The sequence below is a fragment of the Notolabrus celidotus genome, chromosome 5 (assembly GCF_009762535.1).
Source record: "Notolabrus celidotus isolate fNotCel1 chromosome 5, fNotCel1.pri, whole genome shotgun sequence".
In the NCBI taxonomy this organism is placed as follows: domain Eukaryota; kingdom Metazoa; phylum Chordata; class Actinopteri; order Labriformes; family Labridae; genus Notolabrus; species Notolabrus celidotus.
Window position 1 is genome coordinate 11,473,691 of NC_048276.1, and position 19,106 is coordinate 11,492,796.

The window sequence follows — 19,106 nt, forward strand, 5'->3', positions numbered from 1 at the left end:
CACAACCCAGCTCAGCATTTTCAACACAGTCAGCTGTGTTTTGTCGCCGTGTGCTCAAAGCGTTCTTGGTTGAAAATAGTCCAACTTTTGCAACAACGCTCTGTCATCCATGATGTTACCTCTCCATCACAAACCAATCATAATCAAAAAGGGGCGGGACTTCTGATATCAGCTTTGTCAACAACAATGGTTGAGGTTCAGACGGAAGAGAAACTAAGCACACTAGTTTTATCAAGGTCTACAGTTGCTGCTAATGCTACCACAACATATATATCAGATAGATATCCATATATCATTTTTTTTTAGGTTTTCTTTGCTATGTCATTGAAAGATTGAAGAATTAAGAGCATGCAGTCCAAGCGCGCCCCATATACAAAGGCAATAGTCGTTGTTGCAGAAGTCGCAGGTTCAACTCCCCTTTGCTGCATGTCTTCCCCCACTCTCTGCTCCCCACATTTCCTGTTTCTCTTCAACTTCCTATATTTAAAGGCTAAAAGCTAAAATATATAACTTTAAAACAGACTGTATTACAGGACAACTTCTGTAACCCAACAACGGTGAGGTAGCTGGCACAAAAACGGCACTACTGGACAGAAGCCCTGAGAGCATATGGAGAAAAATGTGACATCAGCTGAATATGATGTGTATTACTTTGTCAGGTGTGTAAAGTTGAGGTTTGTTTCCTGCTTTATATGTTAACTGGATTTTTTCTCATGGCAATCTCATTACGGTGACTTTTTGTATTTCTGTCTGCTGCAACTTTGAACAGGAAATGTAAAATACTTGCCACATGATTTGTAGTTCATTGCATTAACACCCAAATATGGTTATTTGGTATTTTGAAGTGTCCAAATGTTTGTGGTTGTTTCTTTATACGAGGTTGGGAACCTCAGAACCCTTCAATAAGTAAAGATGTGGCATTTTGTGTGTCCATTTAGTGTTATCCTGCCATAAACATCCACTATTAAGCCAATCTTGGTTTATTTCATGTTTAAAGTGCTGTCACACTTCTGCTTTTTCTGTTTCTATCCCTCAAAATGTCTTAATAATTCATCCATCGCTTTTAGGAGCATTTCAGTGTGGATGGCCAAAGTCAGCACATGGGGACTGACCGACCAACATTTCAGCCTCAAAACAAGAGGCCAAGCTGTCAGTCTCAATCCACATCAGAGAGAGGAAGAAGTTAAGCCATTAGCAGTTTGAAGCACACGTCCAGTTTGTGTCAATTAGACCACAGGCCTCGCGGCGTGTTCAGGTTCACACTGTGTTACATATTTATTCATTTATTACGCAACAACGAAGCGACACTGTTAGCCATTTATCTCTAAAGTTTTGGGGGTTCATTGTTATCTTTTGGCTTTAGCCTTCATTCGACAGGACAGCTTGAGAGAGAGAGAGGAAGAATGACATTCACCAAATCATGCTGGGAGCAGGAATCGATCCTGCAACCAGTGCGACAAGGGTTACAGCCCCTGTACATGGGGCGCCTGCTCCACCAATCGAGCTAAACTGGCGCCCCATTTTGTTTTCCCTGATGGAGCGTCTGCTGAAAGGGTTCCTGATTAAAGCAGGAGTTAGTTAAGCCACTGAGTGTGTGTGAGGTAAGAGACGTGAAGTTTGGAGGGCCATTTAGATGAGCAGGAGTGTCACCGAGAGAAGGACAGCGGCAGCTAAAGGGGGGCATGTGTGCCACACTGACACCTGGTGCTCCAGATGACAGCTCAGAGGCCAGATGGACCTTGTTACATACATACGCACAGATACACACAAACACATACCGTACACATAGTCACATTTACTGCCACTCTGCCTACACACACTTTTTCAGTTACGATTGCAACATATGCAGAAGCACATGGAGGATGAACATGTGACTAAACAGGAAATTCTCCACTGAAGCTCAACGCACAACAAACATAAACAATCACGTGTTCAAGCTTCACGTGAATGAACCTTCCCAGCAGAAGGTTTGGTGATTGTATGGTTATGGTGGAGAGATTAAGGAGACCCCATGGTGCACTGCTTACCCTGCACACATACCCACTACTCTCCTCACCACCTGTTATCGGACTGCTTGTGGAGCCATCAGCCCCAACAGAACCTCAACATCCACCCTCCTGTATTATTTGTCTCAAAGACAAATGACATTTCAGTGAGAACCAAAAGATCTTCTCTGTGGTTGCATGTGTGAGGCTGAATTTTGTGACTGAAGATTGCAGGTCTCTCTAGTACATAAAACATTTCCATCTATTTGATGGAGATAGACGTCTAATTTTTGTATCAAAGCTTTTTTTCTGGTTACTCTCTTGATAAGTAATCTGTTGCTGCATTGATGCTTTGTGAAACTTTTTTGACCTTCACTCCAATAATTGAACTCTGAAAAATTGCACACAATAAACACCACATTTTTTACCTCCAGATGTTCTTATTTGCTAGATCATACATCTGTTTCTTTATGCTCCAGGTATTTGTTGGTTTCCAGAGGTGTTATTTTGTATTGGTGGCTGAGGACATTTTAAATGTACCAATGTAAAATGATAAGCAGACTTTAAAAACCAACTCAAATCTGCCTTAAAACTCTGTACCAACAACCTAATCTGATGACAAACTGTTGAATAGTAGAGTAGACAATATTCTGTTACAACCACCACCGCCTTACCTCCAGAGCAGCAGAGGGCTTCTTCTTCAGTTCCTCACATTTGCGAAACTTGCAGATCTGGTGGCCCGTTTTGCGATTTCGGCAGCTGCTGCACTGCTCGCAGTTAATCCGCCGTCGGCAAGGTGGGCACATGCCGCAACGTTTTCGCTTCTTTTTCCCGGAGTTGATAGCGGAGGCAAGCTCGCTCTGTGCCGGGTACTCGGCCAGGCCGGCCATGTGCAGTGCGCTGTCCGCCAGAAACACTCCGGCCGGTGTCATGATGAAAAGCCCCGGGTTGAAGGGGAAACCACCCCCTACTCCATATGGGAAGTCAACGGGAGCACCTACGGCGTCCGTGACAGACGTACCCTCCAAGTCGCTAGCCCCCGAGCCTACGTCTCCGCCGCCAACTCCCACTCCCATGCCCCCAGGCAGGAGCATGTGCTCCATACCGGCCCGTTTCAACAGCGCTGCTGCCTGGGCAAAGTGCAGCAGGCCATTCTGTCCCTCCAAAACCTGTTCAAGGGTCCGGTCCAACTTGGCTGCTGCCAGTGCGGAGACGGTGGGCTGGGGCTGTGGGGGAGACTGAGGCTTGGCCGAGTGGCTCTTTGCCTCACCATTGTCCGTGTGTCCATTGGTGTGGGCCGAGGAGACGGCTGTGTACTGGGAAAGGGTGCGTGAGTTCTTAAGGCTCTTACTGAGGGGCGCACTGATGATGCCACTGCGGTTCCTCCGCTCCACAACAGGTGAGTCCTGTTTACTGCTGCTCCGCTCCTGGTCCTCTGTCCGGCCCCCCTCCGGCAGCTCGCTAGACATGGTCCAGAGCGTACGTGTCTGGGTTGGGGGTGAGGGTGGAAAGGGGGCAGGGGTGAGCGAGGAGGGGGAGAAAAGACCTCTTCCTGGTCCGTTCTCTGCCCTGGTGAGAGTTGCTCCTCACCTCGATGGACGAATCAACAAGCCGACAACAGACAGGCCCCAGAGCCTTCTGCCCCGCTACACTTCAGGCCTCATTCACGCTCTCCCATGGGCCATCTGGAAACTTCACACAGGGACAGAGGAAAGGTAAATTACTCATCAGTGATCAACTTAACAAAGAGTTAGGCATTAAAACATGCATTAAGAAACAGAACATAGGGCTAGGAGAAACAAGTTGACCTTATTATCACCTTAATGATAACCTGGACTTTACATCATTCAAAGTGCAAAATCATCTTTCATTTGGACCTGTACTTCTGGCCATCTCCTGAACACTAATCCAGTATTTGCCCTACTTTAGCTCTGTTTTTGGTCTCCACCAACTTAATTAATGGTCCTCAAATGACAAATATATTGTTTATTGCTATTTTTTCTGCATGTCATATCACATCAGGCCTTACTTTCTGTAAGTGTTCCAAGCAATGTTAAATTGAATAGCAATTTTAAAGCAGCTTGGTTGCTTAATGTACACAATGTAAGCACATACAGGTGGCAACGTTTAAAGCTCCTGTGAGGAGCTTTAAACCAAAACTCTGACTCTTCAGCTGAAAAAAATTGAGGTTCACTGGGTTGCAATCTGTATCAGCATTCTGTTTTGTGCTGAGCCAGCTGTGGACACTGGGTTTTAAAATCTTGTTCAATGAAGAGAGTTGCATTTCACATTCAAGGAAACACAGGGGGATTGAAACTCAACTTTAAAGATAGCTGGGTAGCAATGGGCACTAACTTTTTATAATGCTCCAGACAATGGGGGCCAAGTATTTGGGTGCCATTCTATTTCAGTTCATTACTACGAGCGCACCTGTCATATTATTTCCATCCTGTGATAATTAAAATCATGCCTTTTAGATATGGCGTGGATATGCCTGAACGAAAACCATAAGCTGAAGATTAGAATCAGCTGAAGGGTAAATGTGGGTAAGGGTAAGAGTCTTATTAAAAATATTCAGTAAAGACCTCGGTGTCACTCCTGCTACAGCTGTGTATTTTCATTTCACACTTTGAGCTCAAAGATTCATTCAGACATGTGTAATGTTGTGATAAACATTATCATACATAAACAGACATTTCATTACTTCACATGTCACAACTATATCATCTACTTAAAAACCACCATTTAAATACAGAAGAGCCTTTTAGAGACCAATTTGTTCTGGAGTGAGTGCTTTATTAATTCCTTTTTTGCCCTGAGTGCAGCTAAGTCTTGAGAATTGTAGCATTTATTGACTTACAATTACATACTCATTGATCTGAGTGTATAACCCTGTGAAACAATATATGAGAAAATATATATTTGTCTGTTAATTGACTTCTTCACACATCAAGCTGCTGATAATGCACCCCCAAAGCCCCGGAGCAAAACAAAGGAAATTGATTATCTTTTCACAAACTTTGGTTTTAATTTATTGCTTTAATTTAATTTTATCAACCAACTTTTTGTCCAGTAATTATTCTCTAAGCTATAACTTTTTAAGGATATTATAATTGTACAATTATTATATCAAAGTCAGCGTTGGGGCTTATAAAAAGGTTTCCCCCAGGCTAGCAATGATGGAGTCCCCTCTGGACTCATATGTATCCATCCAGCAGCTCTTAGCGTAAGATTCCTGTGACTGCTCATCTGTGAAAAGAAAAACTCTGCTGCGATTCTCCTGACCTGTCCGTGCTCACAAACAAGCCCACCACCTCCCACAGAAACGCTGAGGAAATGGCCGGGCCAGTCCTTATAAGGGAAACAAAGGGAGAGGGAGGGGAAGAGGATGGAGGGGGGTGTCTGTGCACTGTGTGGAAATTGGAAGGCCAGAATTAGTGGGAGGTAAAGCTTCAAAGGCAAGAGCACAGCCCCCACATTCTCACCAGCTCAGGGGGATGTGGCGCCAGCGAACCAGAGCCAGCTCCGCAGCCCCTCAGCCCTGTAGTTTCAGTTTCTCCTGCTGCAGCACTGACCAGGGTCCGGTTTCCCTAAAGCATCTCAGACTAACTGCATCTCTGCTCTGCTCAGCTGTGGCTGAACGCATAGCAGCACTGCAAATCAGGAGGAATGCATAAGCGAGTTTGTGGTCTTATGGATCATATACGTATTGATCATCTATGAATATATTAATGTTGTTAATAATGACATTTCAATTCCATATTATGCAACATAAACTCCACAGCAGTTCTGCATGTATTAAAGTTAATCTGGATATCTGCTAGTATGAAAGCACACTTTCTTGATTATTCATGGCTTGAGGGAATACCAAGCTCTGATCCAACTGCTTTATCAATGCTCCAAATACAGTAAATGTGCTAATAGACTTGAGCACTCCAAATAATTAGTGGCATGGCCCATTATCAATAGCCAGAAAAATGACCTGTCATGTCTGCTACAAAGCAAATAAGTTGGCAGTCCCAGCTTGTGGAAACAGTTTCAAAAGTGTCACTTATTGGCGGTAACGTAAGAAGTCTCACAGCAGTTGACCTGCAGATGACACTAAAGGTTTAAAAAGGCAGAAATGACATGGCTCAAGGACTGTTGTTGTAAAAAGTGTTGATGATCTTCACGGTGTTAATGCGATATAAACTGGAAACAGTAGTGGTGTGCATCTCTCCTTTTCAAGACGATCCGACCTAATTCTGTCCTCGATGGCTATGATCTGATTCATTGAATTATAGAACAACTCAGTCCGATTTGATCAATCAGGAATAAGAATAATAACAAGAGGGCCTCGCCGACATTGTCGGTGCTCGGGCCCTAATAAACAGGAGTCTTAATCAAACATCCATCGCCTGTTGTCTCACTATGACAGGTAGCTGGGTCAAGAAATAGGAACACTTGGTATAACTACCCAGAAATTTCTGCTTTTCTGTCCATTTACCTTCATTGACTTTGCAAAGCCCTGCCAGCACTTGAAAACAAGTATTCATTTCCCCAAGGTTCAAATATTAAAGCCAATTGAACAATAAAAGTAGATGAAAACAAACACTGAATGACAGACCTTATTGTGTCACGTTAGACAGGAGAGCAATGCTGTTGTATTAAATCTGAAATTATGAAAACAATTCAAGACATAGATTCTCCTCAGAATTTCTCTGTGATTCTCACATCTGAACTGAACATAACATTTAAACACTGGCGTTATTGCCACTTGCTCTTCAGTTCAAAGTGCTTGTTTGATTTCATTCTTAATTTGAAAATCATCTGTGTCACACTTTAATGCTGTCTGCTTGGTATCTTGTAACTCGGATATTAAGTAGAAACCATGTCACAAAGCCAACACACCAAACAAAAATTTTGGAAATAAAACAGACTATTGTGATGTTTTGATAATTGTAGACTTTACCAATTCAGGGCTGATTAGAGGGTTCAGTATCAGGGGCTGTTTGTGCTGCTGTTGGCTAATGCTAGCATCTTGGCACAGATGTCGTCATGGAGTCTTATCAGGGGAAATTGGTCTTGCCGCCGGTGTGCATAATCTCTTTGCAACAAAGCGTACAGATGGGCAGACCTTTGGAAGTTTCCCCTCTCTAGCATTAAGATCTTATGACTTGATTTTTGATGTGGAGACTATAAGTCGCTTCACCAATCTCAGACTTTATTGTTTTCTTGTTGTGAGCTAACTAACACTACCTGACCAACCACCAAGCTCATATAACTCTTGTTGAAGATAAAAGATCAATGTCTGAGTCTCAGAACAATAAAAACACAACAGAACCTCAGTAAACTCAATCACAACTTTGAAAAAAAGGCCATTGACCAGTTCATATGACATTTTTACCAATCCAAGGTACCAGACCAGTGCACTCAGATCTTTAAAGTTTAGATTGGTAGCTGAGTCGGATTTGTGAATCTTCACACCCCTCGGTAGCAGCTTATAGAGCTTATTCATCTGTTGTCCATTGATCATGTGACTTGTGTCCAGCTGTGAACCCAGCAACCTGCGTGTCAACAGCGGAACAGCCGGGTTTTCACCACCTCTTGTTTCCCTGCTTTCTTACTAATTACCAGTCTGTGTTAAATACTTTATTTTGATTGGTCTAAACCCTACTACAACAGTCACTGATTCTAAACAACAAAAGCAACAATGGCAACAACCTGGTCACACAAATCATGACAAATCAATCCACAGAAAGAAGTTCTGGCACATTTCGCCTCTGCCTGTTGACACTGTGGCAAAAACATTTGTGTGTACGTCTCAGGCAAGAGTCAGGAAACAATAAGTTACTGGGCAAAGATGTGAGAGCAGCAATCCAGACAACGGCAGCAGAGCTGATGAGTGCATCACTAACTTGCCATTTCTTACAAAGTTACTTAAACCATAAATAGTAGTAAATGGAAGAATGTTAAAAGTTGTGACATTTGACTTGTTTATGTTTTAAAGGTTTGTCAGCCGCGAAGCTCTGGGAAGGAGAGCTGAATGAAGAGAGAGATGTCAACATAAATATTCCTACAGCTGTCATGTCCATTTTTTTTAAATGTTACCTTTAAGTAAATGATCAGTTTAATATCAATTATAACAAATAAACAGGCTGATAAGAAACTGTTGCCATTGATGTGACTAACTATGGAATCAGAAGGACTATTTTTTTAGCCATATAAATAAAGAGATGTAAAATCAGTGAATTAATCTTTAAATCAAAGTTGTGTGTCAACTTGTTCTTGTCTTTGGTTATTGGCCAGATAGTAAGCAAGACAGTGTATAATGAAAAGTTGGTTATGCAAATTAGAATTCCTTCCTAGGTGCCACCTTGTGGATTTTAATCAAGCAGCAACCTCTGGTCTAAAAATATGAGTCCAATGCGGAAGTGCTAAAAACTGGAGTTCATCTAGGATCTGCTTGAGGCTGGCTCCGGAAGTACCGGAAACCACATACACACCAATTCAAAAAAGCTGATCTTTACAGCAGAAATAAACATGTTTACAGCCTGGTACAAAAGACGAGTGTAGTCTGGATACCTCATTTCTTGATCGGCATACACTGTAGGGGGGGTGAATTTTTTTGAGATTACGAGTCTTCCAATGAGAGGCACAGCTGACTTGACTGACAGGCAGGAACACTGTAGCTGTTGGCTAGGAGGCTCAAAGCCCGCCTCTTTACGTCACAATCGCTCAACAGCAACAATTTTGGCCTCAAAACAGCGCTTCAGAAACAGATGGGTGACATCACGGATACTACGTTCATATTTTATACAGTCTATGGTTTTAACACATAATTCATACTCACTGTTGATTGAACATGCTGTGTTTGGGTTTAGCTGATAAGTTTACGGTCTGGTTCAGCAAAAGAGGCTTGATAAGCAGTGATAGGTGTTTGACACTCTCTGTTAACAGATACAAAAGTGATAAAGTGGCTTTTGATGGGAAACATATGGGGTTTTAATTTCTGCTAAAAGGAAAAGTCAATGCTAATTTGTGCTGCACTTTGCTCACTTTCATTATTGACTGCACAATAGTCTTTTATTTATTTTGATCAAAGTCAATGAAAGCGCTGTGTTTACACATGTTGTTGACTCCATTGTTTCCGGTGCTTGAAGAGATTCCAGCAGAAAAAAAACAAGTGCACCTGTTAGACCCTCTATTGTAGTATTGATAACAAGGGCTGCCACATGCTACTTCTCAGTCTGCTAACTTTTTGTCTTCAACACCCACTGTATATTTCTGTAATGAAATAATAATGTGACAGATGACAGGGTCTCTTTGTGTAAGTACATGTTGTTGTTTGTTTTGTAGCGTAAAACATCAGTGTGACCTTTGAGACATTGCTTCAATCATTAGGGCACTTTCTAAAAAAGTAGAAGATACATGAATGAATGAATGAAAGCCTGAAAACATGTGCGCTGATTGAGATTATAAGTACAGCATTTAAAACCGGTGCACCTGACCTGAGCACAGATGATGCTTTGGTCCACCACAGATGCGCTTATTTTATCCTCACACTGCACCCTCCTCTGCTGCATGTGTGTACATCTGTCCTCCATTCCCCTGACCTATCAGTCACACTGTTTCTATCTTCATCAACCCCGAGCGCCGTGCATAGACTTTGGCTAATCACCCTCCTCGACTCTAAGCGTCATGGCTCTTCAAATCCCCTCACCACATCATTTACAGACGGGTTTATGTCCTCACATGAACTGTCTCCTGCACCCCAGCTGCCTCTGAGTGTCAGTGTCATGCTGCTGTTGTTTAGTCATTTAAGCATATTTACCTAATTTCCTGTGATGTGGTGTTAATGAAGTGGCTATATTAAAGCATTAGACCTCAGGTTTTATGTGACAAGGGCCTGTAAATTGTAGACTGTAGTGGAAGTCATATATTAAAGCCTATATCAGACACATTTCTCACACTTCACGCTGTCTCAGCATAATAGCAGGTGTAAACATCAGCCATCGCTCACATATATCAAGTCTTTCTCACTTTTTTTTATCTATCTGCCCACAATTTGATCCCCAGGAAACAGATAAAAGTCAGGTGATCAAACAACTACAAGCATAAAGGCTTTCTTAGATCGACCAATGAGTGAGCTTGAACATGCAATGAAAACATTGAAAAAATAAATTTGAGGCCATCTTTTAAAAGATAAAATTGAAATGACATCCAGGAATTCCAGGAGCAATCACGGTGTATGTTTTGGACTTTTTAACAGATGTCTGATCACCATTATGAAACGGAATCCGCTGTGTTTGTTTCAATGCTTTAAGGAAAGTCAATCTCAGTGCTGAACTATTCCAGTTTTAACACTCAATAAATCATTTAGTGCAGGCGACAAAATGTAGACTCGTCAGATAAACATTCTTAATCTGATTATAAACGCTGCAGTTAATGCAGTAATGACATTTAGCCAACATCTTGACATAAGTCTGAGCCTGTTTTGTTGGATCAGCAGACAGCTGTCAGCTCAGAAACTTCATGGACACTTTGTGAAGAGCAGCTGACCTGCAGAACGTCTATATGTGGTCACTAAAGATTTACAAACGTAGATGAATACATTTGTTTTCAAATGTATTTGAAAGGTCTTATTTGGTTCACTTAGAGCTTATAATTGGGCAGCTGCTGTCATTAAGAAGCATGGACACCAAATTTTGTTCTAACAGCCTCGTTAAACGCAGACTTAAAAGGAGACCATTTTTTTCACACACACTGTCATGTGAGTGTGAAATGTGGTGATTTCATCCTGATATCCCAGCTCTACACAGCACTGTACTGATCCTTTCAGAGATTCTCAGTTTTTCTGTCTCTGCTACTGGAAAATAACTTTTCCTATTGACTTGTTAAAATGTGTTTGTGTTGATGTCCAAATGTGTATAAAACATACAGCTCTGAAGAAGCAAAAACTAGATATGAGGTTAAAGATAAAGATTCAACATTGCAAAAACTTTGTTGCAAGCTAGCTGATGATACTGATGTTTAATAAGAAGCTACAGCCATGAGACGTCTGGGCAAGAGCAGCATTAAGATAAGCACTTAATAAAAAAAAACCCTGCTTATTTACACTTTTAAAGGTTAATATTAAACATATTATTCTAATTGTTTATCAGTACAATATAAAAAACTGTGGAAACAACAATTTATCAGGGGGGAACAGTTGCTCAGCAACCATGAACAGGAAGTGACTGTTCCTAGATTTAAAATAAAAATCACTGAATGGTACTTTTAGCATTCTGCTAGCAGTAGCTTTAACTTTACATACAGATATTTTAGTTGTATCTTATTTAATTCTTGACAAGAAAGAAATTAAACATGATTCAAAAACTTTTCCTACACATGGTCAGTGTGTTCACTTCCCAAGATGCAAGACTGGACGAAACGCCTCAACAGTATGTCAAAGAGTAGAGTCAGAAGCTCAGTATCTGAATTGCTGGCTAAATGTGGTGTAAAACAATCAAGCAGGGGTTTCATTTTGTGTGGAACATTTACTAAAACCTTCAAGCTGAAACGATTGGTGAATGAAGTGGCACTTCAATAAATTATACTGTACTCACTCACCAATTCACATGATGAGAGCTTCCTGACAGCCACAGTGCTGCTGCTGCGGGTGAACGTTGTCAGCAGTGTGATACTTGTATGAACAGCTCATTTAACATCCACATGCAGCACTCAGCTAACTCTAAACTTTGCCGGCTACTTTCAATAAATATGCATATTTATTTTTAAGTTTATTTTCTCAGATGCCTGATTTTGTACAAAGTGTTGTGCTACAATTGTAGATGAGGTTAATGTCAATACACGGTAGTGACAGCTGACTGATGGATGAGGGGTGGGTTGTTTCAGTGGATCAATAGGTGATGGAGTAAAGCCTTTAGGGTTATGCGTGTTCATTTCCTATTGTTTAGGCAATGGAGAACTATAATCTTTCTTGAAAGAAATATCTGAACACAAGAAAGGCAGAATTTAGCATGAATGTGAGATATTTTATTCTAATCCCTGTAAGTGTCATCACAAACTATAATCATATTATCTTAGCCTGTACGTATTAGTAATGCCTACTTGTTGTTCTTTTTGTGTTTATAGTTGATATTATTATTATTATTTTTGTTATTATTATTATTATTATATTTTTATTTGTATTCTTGTACAAAGAGAGCACAGCTTACCAAGTCAAATTCCTTGTGTGTTCAAGCATACCTGGCCAATAAAGCTGATTCTGATTCTGATTCTGAAATTCATAGTTCTCAGTAACTTGGTGGCTTTTGGATCATTAGCCTGCCTCAAGCGCACTTCACTCCTGAATAACTTCCCTTCAGTGACGTCAGAGCATGCGCAGGTGCCAGGTAATTGTAGTCAGGTTTTTTATTTATTATTTATTTAACTAGGACGTTAAAAAACCCGCCTTATTTTCCTCAGGGTTATGAGGCATTTGGTCCATCAAGAACTCTGGAGCAGATGACTGCTCCTCAGGAGAGGCGAGAATACTTAATGCATTAGTTCAGGCGATGCACGATGCAAATGCAGCCTCCCCCCCCTTTCCCTCCAGACGCGCTGTCTGCGGACCTGTCTACTGGTGAGCCTCTCTATTCCTCCAACCTCCCGTGCACACAGACGCGCGCACACACACTCACACATATATATAGGAAGTTGAAAGAAAACACAGTGACAATAATTAGACTCAATGGTTCATCTATATTGCTCCAAACCTGCTGCGTCTTATTGCCACTAATTGGGGCAATGCACAGAGAAAGTTGGAGAAAAACAACCGCGCAGTGCATTCAGTGACTTCAGATGGTACACATATGGAGCAGCTGGAGCTGAGATACTGGTGGAGGATTGCAGGGGGTTGACTGTGGATCCCCGGGAAGTGAAAGCTAATCATATAGGCTACCTCGGGAACTTTCTAATGATGCCCGGAGAAAAACAGATGAATACACACCAGAGGAAGAATATAAGAAATCCGTTAAATGCATTTCTTTCTTCACTCCAGTCCAAATAAATCAATATGCAAGTCTATCTTTTCTGTATTAAATACAAGTGTTAATATCACAGTATGACAATCTTAAGAGTCTGTTGTCAAATGTAAGCTTGACCCGACTCGCGCGCTGATCCTTTTCTCTCACTGACTGGAAGCGTCAAGTTTAGACGCGCATCATTAACAGCTGATTCACAGAAATGCATCGGGGCTCGTGCTTCAGTGTGGTGCCGATCCGTGTCAGCGCTGGCGGCCACTTATTATAAAAGCGAATAAGAAAGGTTGTTTTGGAACAAACCAAGAGCAGCTTGTTAGATATTCTAAAAAAAACAGATGTCTTTTCAGTTTTAAAGCCGTTGTTATTTTGTTTTCCAGAAGTACCACAGATCCAAATGGGTTTCTTTTGTGTGGACCCGGTGATCTATGAGCACTGTAGCCTATCTGCGGTACCAGCACAGAGCTGCAGTCGCACAACTGAGGATATAGGTAGCAGAAGAGCCCCGGTTCCCCCTCTGCTATAACTTGATCCTATAAGAGGATGACATCCCAACTTTGAGCAGACTTCAACAAAGTATGTCCCCCCCTTTGCATCCCACACCTCCTCCCTCCCCTTCCATATATCTGCATATTTGCAAACATGGGCCCGTTTTTTTATTCGCACCTACCAAAGCAGATCGGAGCAGAGGGGAGGGCTCCCACAGTCCGAGCGGTCCGTCTCTCAGCCTGCCGTGCAAGAATGGTGACAAAAAAAAAAAAAGAGCAGGGAAAACAGAGCTTATTCTCCGAGAACACAATCCAACAGAGTGGCTGCCTGGTAATGACAAACGTGAAAAGAAAAAAATGACAGAGCGTCAGTTATTTGGGAAAAAGCCGTACTTTCTCTGAGGCTGAACGCGTGGGTTCCCCCAGCTTTCTCGGTCCTTGCAATCCCACCTCTACATCCCCGCTTGCAGAGAGGAACATGCAAACACATTTCATAGATTTTTGGAGCTTCGCGGAAAAACCGAAGTGGACTTTTGGTGCGGCGCGCGCTTCGGCTCTTGCAATAACAGCGCGCGAGAGGGCCGTTCAGGACAGCCGAGTGGAGAGAGGCGGTTCACAATGACAGTATAAGATAATAATGTGTGAGATATTATTGGCTGAGACGTTCTATGATCAAACTGTTGCTCGAATGGCATATACATCTTTACCATATTATATTATGTTATATTACATTATTATTGTAACTACAACTCATGGTCATATTACATACCCATGCTTATTTTTACTTATTGCTTAATTTGTCATTACCAACCATTATCACACCATGTCAACCTGTCACTACTGAAACATTTTTAATACTGCCTGTAATAACTTCTATTTAATCTAAATTCCATTGTAACATTGTATATTTTATTTTTACTTATCTTATTTTATTTTATTTTACTTATTGAAACTTCTTCTTGATTGTACTTATGTCTGGGTTGCTGTAACAATTGAATTTACCATTTATTTTATCAATAAAGTAATATCTTATCTGCTCTTATCTGATAATTAATGCTCTCAAACAAAGCGCGTGGTTTATTTTACATTTGATAAAAGTTCAAATGACAAACATACCCAAACAAGCTTTATTTTTTTCCTACTTTTTAATTCTAATTCAAGATAAATGCAGCAGATGTTATTATTAGCAAAATGCTTAGCAAACACAATCTGTGTTTATTTAGTTGTTGTGAATGTAAATGTTTTATTAGAATATCTAGCATTGTGTGTTTTTTTTTTTTTTTTTGTATTAAAGAGTGGGCTCACTGTCAATGGGAACGCAGGGTGGTTAATGGTTCTATTCACCCATAATGTATTTGCAGTATAAAGCCACTATACCAGGCTGACAGAGATGGTCCTCGTGGCCGGTCGCTCCTCCTCTCAGCTCAGCCCCAGAGTCCACTCCACCTCTTTCCACCGGCCTGTCTGCTGGCAGGCGGCCAACCCAAGTGTGTGGAAATGACACCGCCAGGGCGGCAGAGATTTTCCTTCATTTCTCTCCTTCCCGATCGCAGACTGGCTGACATTGGCTAGAAAGTGGAGCAGCTCGTCAGGGACAATCAATGCGAATCGATCGAGCTGTGCGGTGGAGGCTCCAGAGCTGGAAAAAATATCGCGGCAGCTGAAGAGAGAGAGAGGGAGAGAGAGAGAGACAGAGAGAGAGGGAGAGAGAGAGGGAGAGAGAGGAGGGGGTGTTCAACCAACTCTGTCAGTAGCCAACCAGCCTCCCAGCAAACAAATATGCTCTGGCTCTCATAAACATGACACTCACTTAGTAAACAGTAAAGTTAAAACTGACCACAAATGTGTCATTACGCACAGGATTTGTGTTAAAATGTAAAGATCTCAGTATACACAAGTTATTACACGTTTTAATGGCTGTGAAAGCTTTTTTAAAATGAATTAAAACAAAAATCGTTGCCACTGAAACAAGGCAGTTTCACTTGTACTTTCCCAGGATAAGATTACGTCGAAGGAGACACTAAATGATCTCACTGTACAGACTTTTTTTCAACTGGAAAAACCTGGATTAAACATTGTTCTTGGCTATTTAAAGCACAGAAATGACTGCAGGATGAGGCAGAGCATCAGTTAAGCTCAAAAGTACAACAAACATCCACATTTGTGTATTTACATCATAATTTGACCTAAAGTAAAAAATGAAATATAACAGAATTGGAATTCATTAAAAAAAAATGTCTAAAAAAGTGTCAATTCTTTTAATGCCATGCAGTGATGTTAATAAACTTTAATCTCCATCAGTCTGAAAGTGAGGGTGTCATTTATTAAAATCATGAGTTTCTCATTTTGCAGCCCAACGCCTTAGTTACACGTCTATTGTTTAGAATCCAAATTAAATCCTTCTAAAGATAGGTTTGGCAAATCTTCAGAAGCTTTTTCACTTAAGAAGAGAAGAATATGAAACTGTTATTCTTCATTGTACAAACCTTATTTTGAGGTAAAATCTTCTGTTTAATTTACACTTGTTGAATTGTAAACATTCACTAGGTACCCTAAAATCACCAATCAGCTTTTCTGGGATCACCACAACCAGGAATGAATCTGCATACATCTATCATATTCAAGTAGGTAATTCTCAATGTTGACAGAAAAGATAGCAGTCAATAAATGTCACTGGAAGTTTGTAAGCATGCTCTACATGAGAGATTAAAATCCACAATACATACTTTAACTCCTCAAGTTAAAGTAAAGCAAAACTGATATTGCATATACGTTTTTTAGTCTCTAACAATGTTTTTTGTAGATATGTCAGTTTAAAAATGTTTCTTTGCAGGCAAAATTTTGGCCAAAGCAATGTCATTTCAACAATCCGATACAAGACGATATGATACAATAGGGTACGACACGATACGATACAATATGATACGCAATTAGATGATACGATATAAGAAGAAACAATATAACATGACATTATGACTTGTAATATACAATTGGATATTTTCATGTTTCCCTTTGTGGTCATATGTGGGTCTTAAAGAGGTTGACATCTTTAAAATGGACATGTTGCAGCAATGACTACAAAGAAGAAAGCAAACATGCTGCAGAAATTATTCATGTCTTGTTTTAAAGCTGCTCTTGGTACCACATGCCCCCCTGTGTGTTGACTGCTTGCCTTCAACACCTACCCTTTTTTTTTTTCTTTCCCAAAGAGATCCCCTCAGTCTGAAGTTGAATACATTTTCAAATCAGACTCGCAAGAATAGCCAACACTATTTTGGGTGTGAGTTTAATTTAACAACAAATGTTTCAGTGAAAAGTTAAAAAGGAAAACCCTGAAATGCTGCCCAGGTTGTGTCTCCTCACTCACAGGCTGAGGCATGATTATGGTTACTTGGTGACAGTTTTAGAAATATGGTGCACATTGTTTAATAAAGGTGTGTAACAGTGGGTACAATTACAAGTGATATGAAACTGGTGGTAAAGTCAAACACTGGACTTACCCTCGGCCTCCACACCTGTACTTTCAGCTGCATTAAACATCACACTTCTGCCACTGGCACGCATCACTATGATTGAGTTGCACTTTTGAGAAATAACACACAGGAGGAAAGAAGAGCTGGAGCAGTGTCTGCACTTTTGAAGATGTTTGCAATGTAGCTGAACCATTAATTTACTCAGGATTCTTCTACTTTGTTTACTGTTCTCTTTAAAGCATCAGGCTGCACGAAGCATTGCAGCGTTAGATGAATCCTGCAAATAATACAGAATGATTTGACTAATGGGATGATACCATTTGTTAAACAAACCTCCACTCTCATTGATGTGAACCATCAGAGCTCATCTTTTACTACAACTGTCATCAACAAAATAAACAAACAAGGGTTTTCAAGCATGGGAGTGCCTCTTTTAAGGCTGGCTTAAACTTCTGTGTTGACCCTACGCAGCAGTGGCCGATGCAGACGTGAGCACTACATACTTCTAGGTCGATCTGCCTGTGACACGCAGCAATACGCTGAAACGCTTGAGGGCAGTGCGGCCTTTCTGATACATTTTCGGTTTACTTTTTCACCAAGCGTTTTTTGTTAATTTACAGCTGATACATGTGGCTGCTTATCATACAGCAATGATTACAGGGAAGAATAGAGAGGAAACGACAGAGGAGATGAAACACATGACCGATATGCAGGGAAACCGGAAGTGCTGCAAGTGCGGGAATTGATACGGATAATTGATGCCACCTAGAGGACCAATCACAGGGCTTGCAGTCTGTTTCGATTCAACACATAGTTACATTTTGGAGGAGGTGCACCTCTTGCTAAATGTGTTGGCCTTTGCGTAGGTATGGGAGCTACGCAGACCTACGGCGTAGGCTATGCCGTCGATTCGACCCAGAAGTACAAATCAGGCTTCAGTCTGTGAGCTTTGATCCAAATGCTAATGTCAGCCAGCATAAAAGTTAACAGTAAAAATGCTCACATACTGCTGTTAATTAGATACAAAGCTAACTACTTCCCAACCCATAAACTGTAAAACATGGAAGTAGTCTGAGTGACATCACCCATTGGTTTCTGAGGAGGTGTTTTGAAGCTCAGTAATGGCGGTCGTAAATGCTGACTCAGCCTAGCTTTTGGTTAACCTTGAAAGATGCGCAGAGATGGAGTTGAGGATGGCCTTTGCCCTCCTGTCAGTCAAGTCAGTCACACATCTAGTGATGCCTAATAAAGAAAAATTCATAACCTTAATTTCTTCAAATGGATGAGATTTACAATTCAGCTCGTAAAGTGTACGAATAGAGAGACAGGCACTACATACCATAACCGTTTTTGTTATGTATCAGGCTGTATTCATGTTTCTTTCTGCTGTAAGAATGGACATTTTAACATGAATGTGAAAGGGGTTTCGTAAGCTGGTAGAACTAGCCTTTAGTAGACACCAAGAGAGCTGGAGTTCTTCTGTATTGCTTTCATTTCCACACCATAGGTTGCTACCTCATTTTAGCATATTAGCATATAAGATTTTGAAAATAATCTTAAACCAATGACAGTTTAAAAAGATGGACACAATGACAGGTCTCCAAAAGTAAAGCCAAAAGACTTAAAGCTGCTGTTGGTAGGAATGGTGTAAAAAAGGTTTATTTTTTTTTTCTGCTGGGTTTGGAGAAAAGGTCATAATGCCTATCGGTACCCATCGGTAAGTGGAGTAATTTGAGACTATTGCGAAATCTCTGTGTTTTCCAATGTTATTATTCCCCTTGTTCCCGTTATGACGGCCCAATCATAGCTAATCTCCAATCCTCTGTCCTGATTGGTTAAGGGGTGGCCCCTACTACGTCCTCTGATTGGTTATGAGTTCGGCACTATCATGACTGCACACGCCGATCTAAGAGGAAATCTGGTTGGGAGGGATAGTGTTGACATTCGAAGTCCCTCTCTCTGAACAGATGTTTACTCTGTGACTACCAACAGCAGCATAGGTCATTAATCCGGCCTCCATTATTAACAGATCAGACATGGGATAACTTTAATATCAAAACGTTAAGTAAGTTTTATTAAACATGATCATTTTTTCTAATCGTTCTGATCTATGTCCAACATTCACCACTCTGAGAAGTTCTGTTTAAATTTGTTATT

The 19,106-nt window shown here is 41.0% G+C and overlaps 1 protein-coding gene across 6 annotated transcripts in view; it reads right to left on the reverse strand.

Moving 5' to 3' along the window:
• The window catches only part of cxxc5a (CXXC finger protein 5a), a 95,890-nt gene that overhangs the window by 17,200 nt on the left and 59,584 nt on the right, over positions 1-19,106 (reverse strand). Inside the window, exons 6-8 of one of the 6 annotated variants that reach the window (XM_034684301.1) lie at positions 14,854-15,136; positions 13,659-13,804; positions 2,660-3,677 (exon numbers count right to left, since the gene is read on the reverse strand). In XM_034684301.1, the coding sequence (XP_034540192.1) occupies positions 2,660-3,454 (795 nt within the window). In that variant the 5' untranslated portion in view covers positions 3,455-3,677; positions 13,659-13,804; positions 14,854-15,136. Of the gene's footprint in view, positions 1-2,659; positions 3,678-13,654; positions 13,969-14,853; positions 15,137-19,106 lie in introns of those variants that run through there. The other 5 variants (XM_034684303.1, XM_034684304.1, XM_034684307.1 and 2 more) reach the window with 5 other exon arrangements.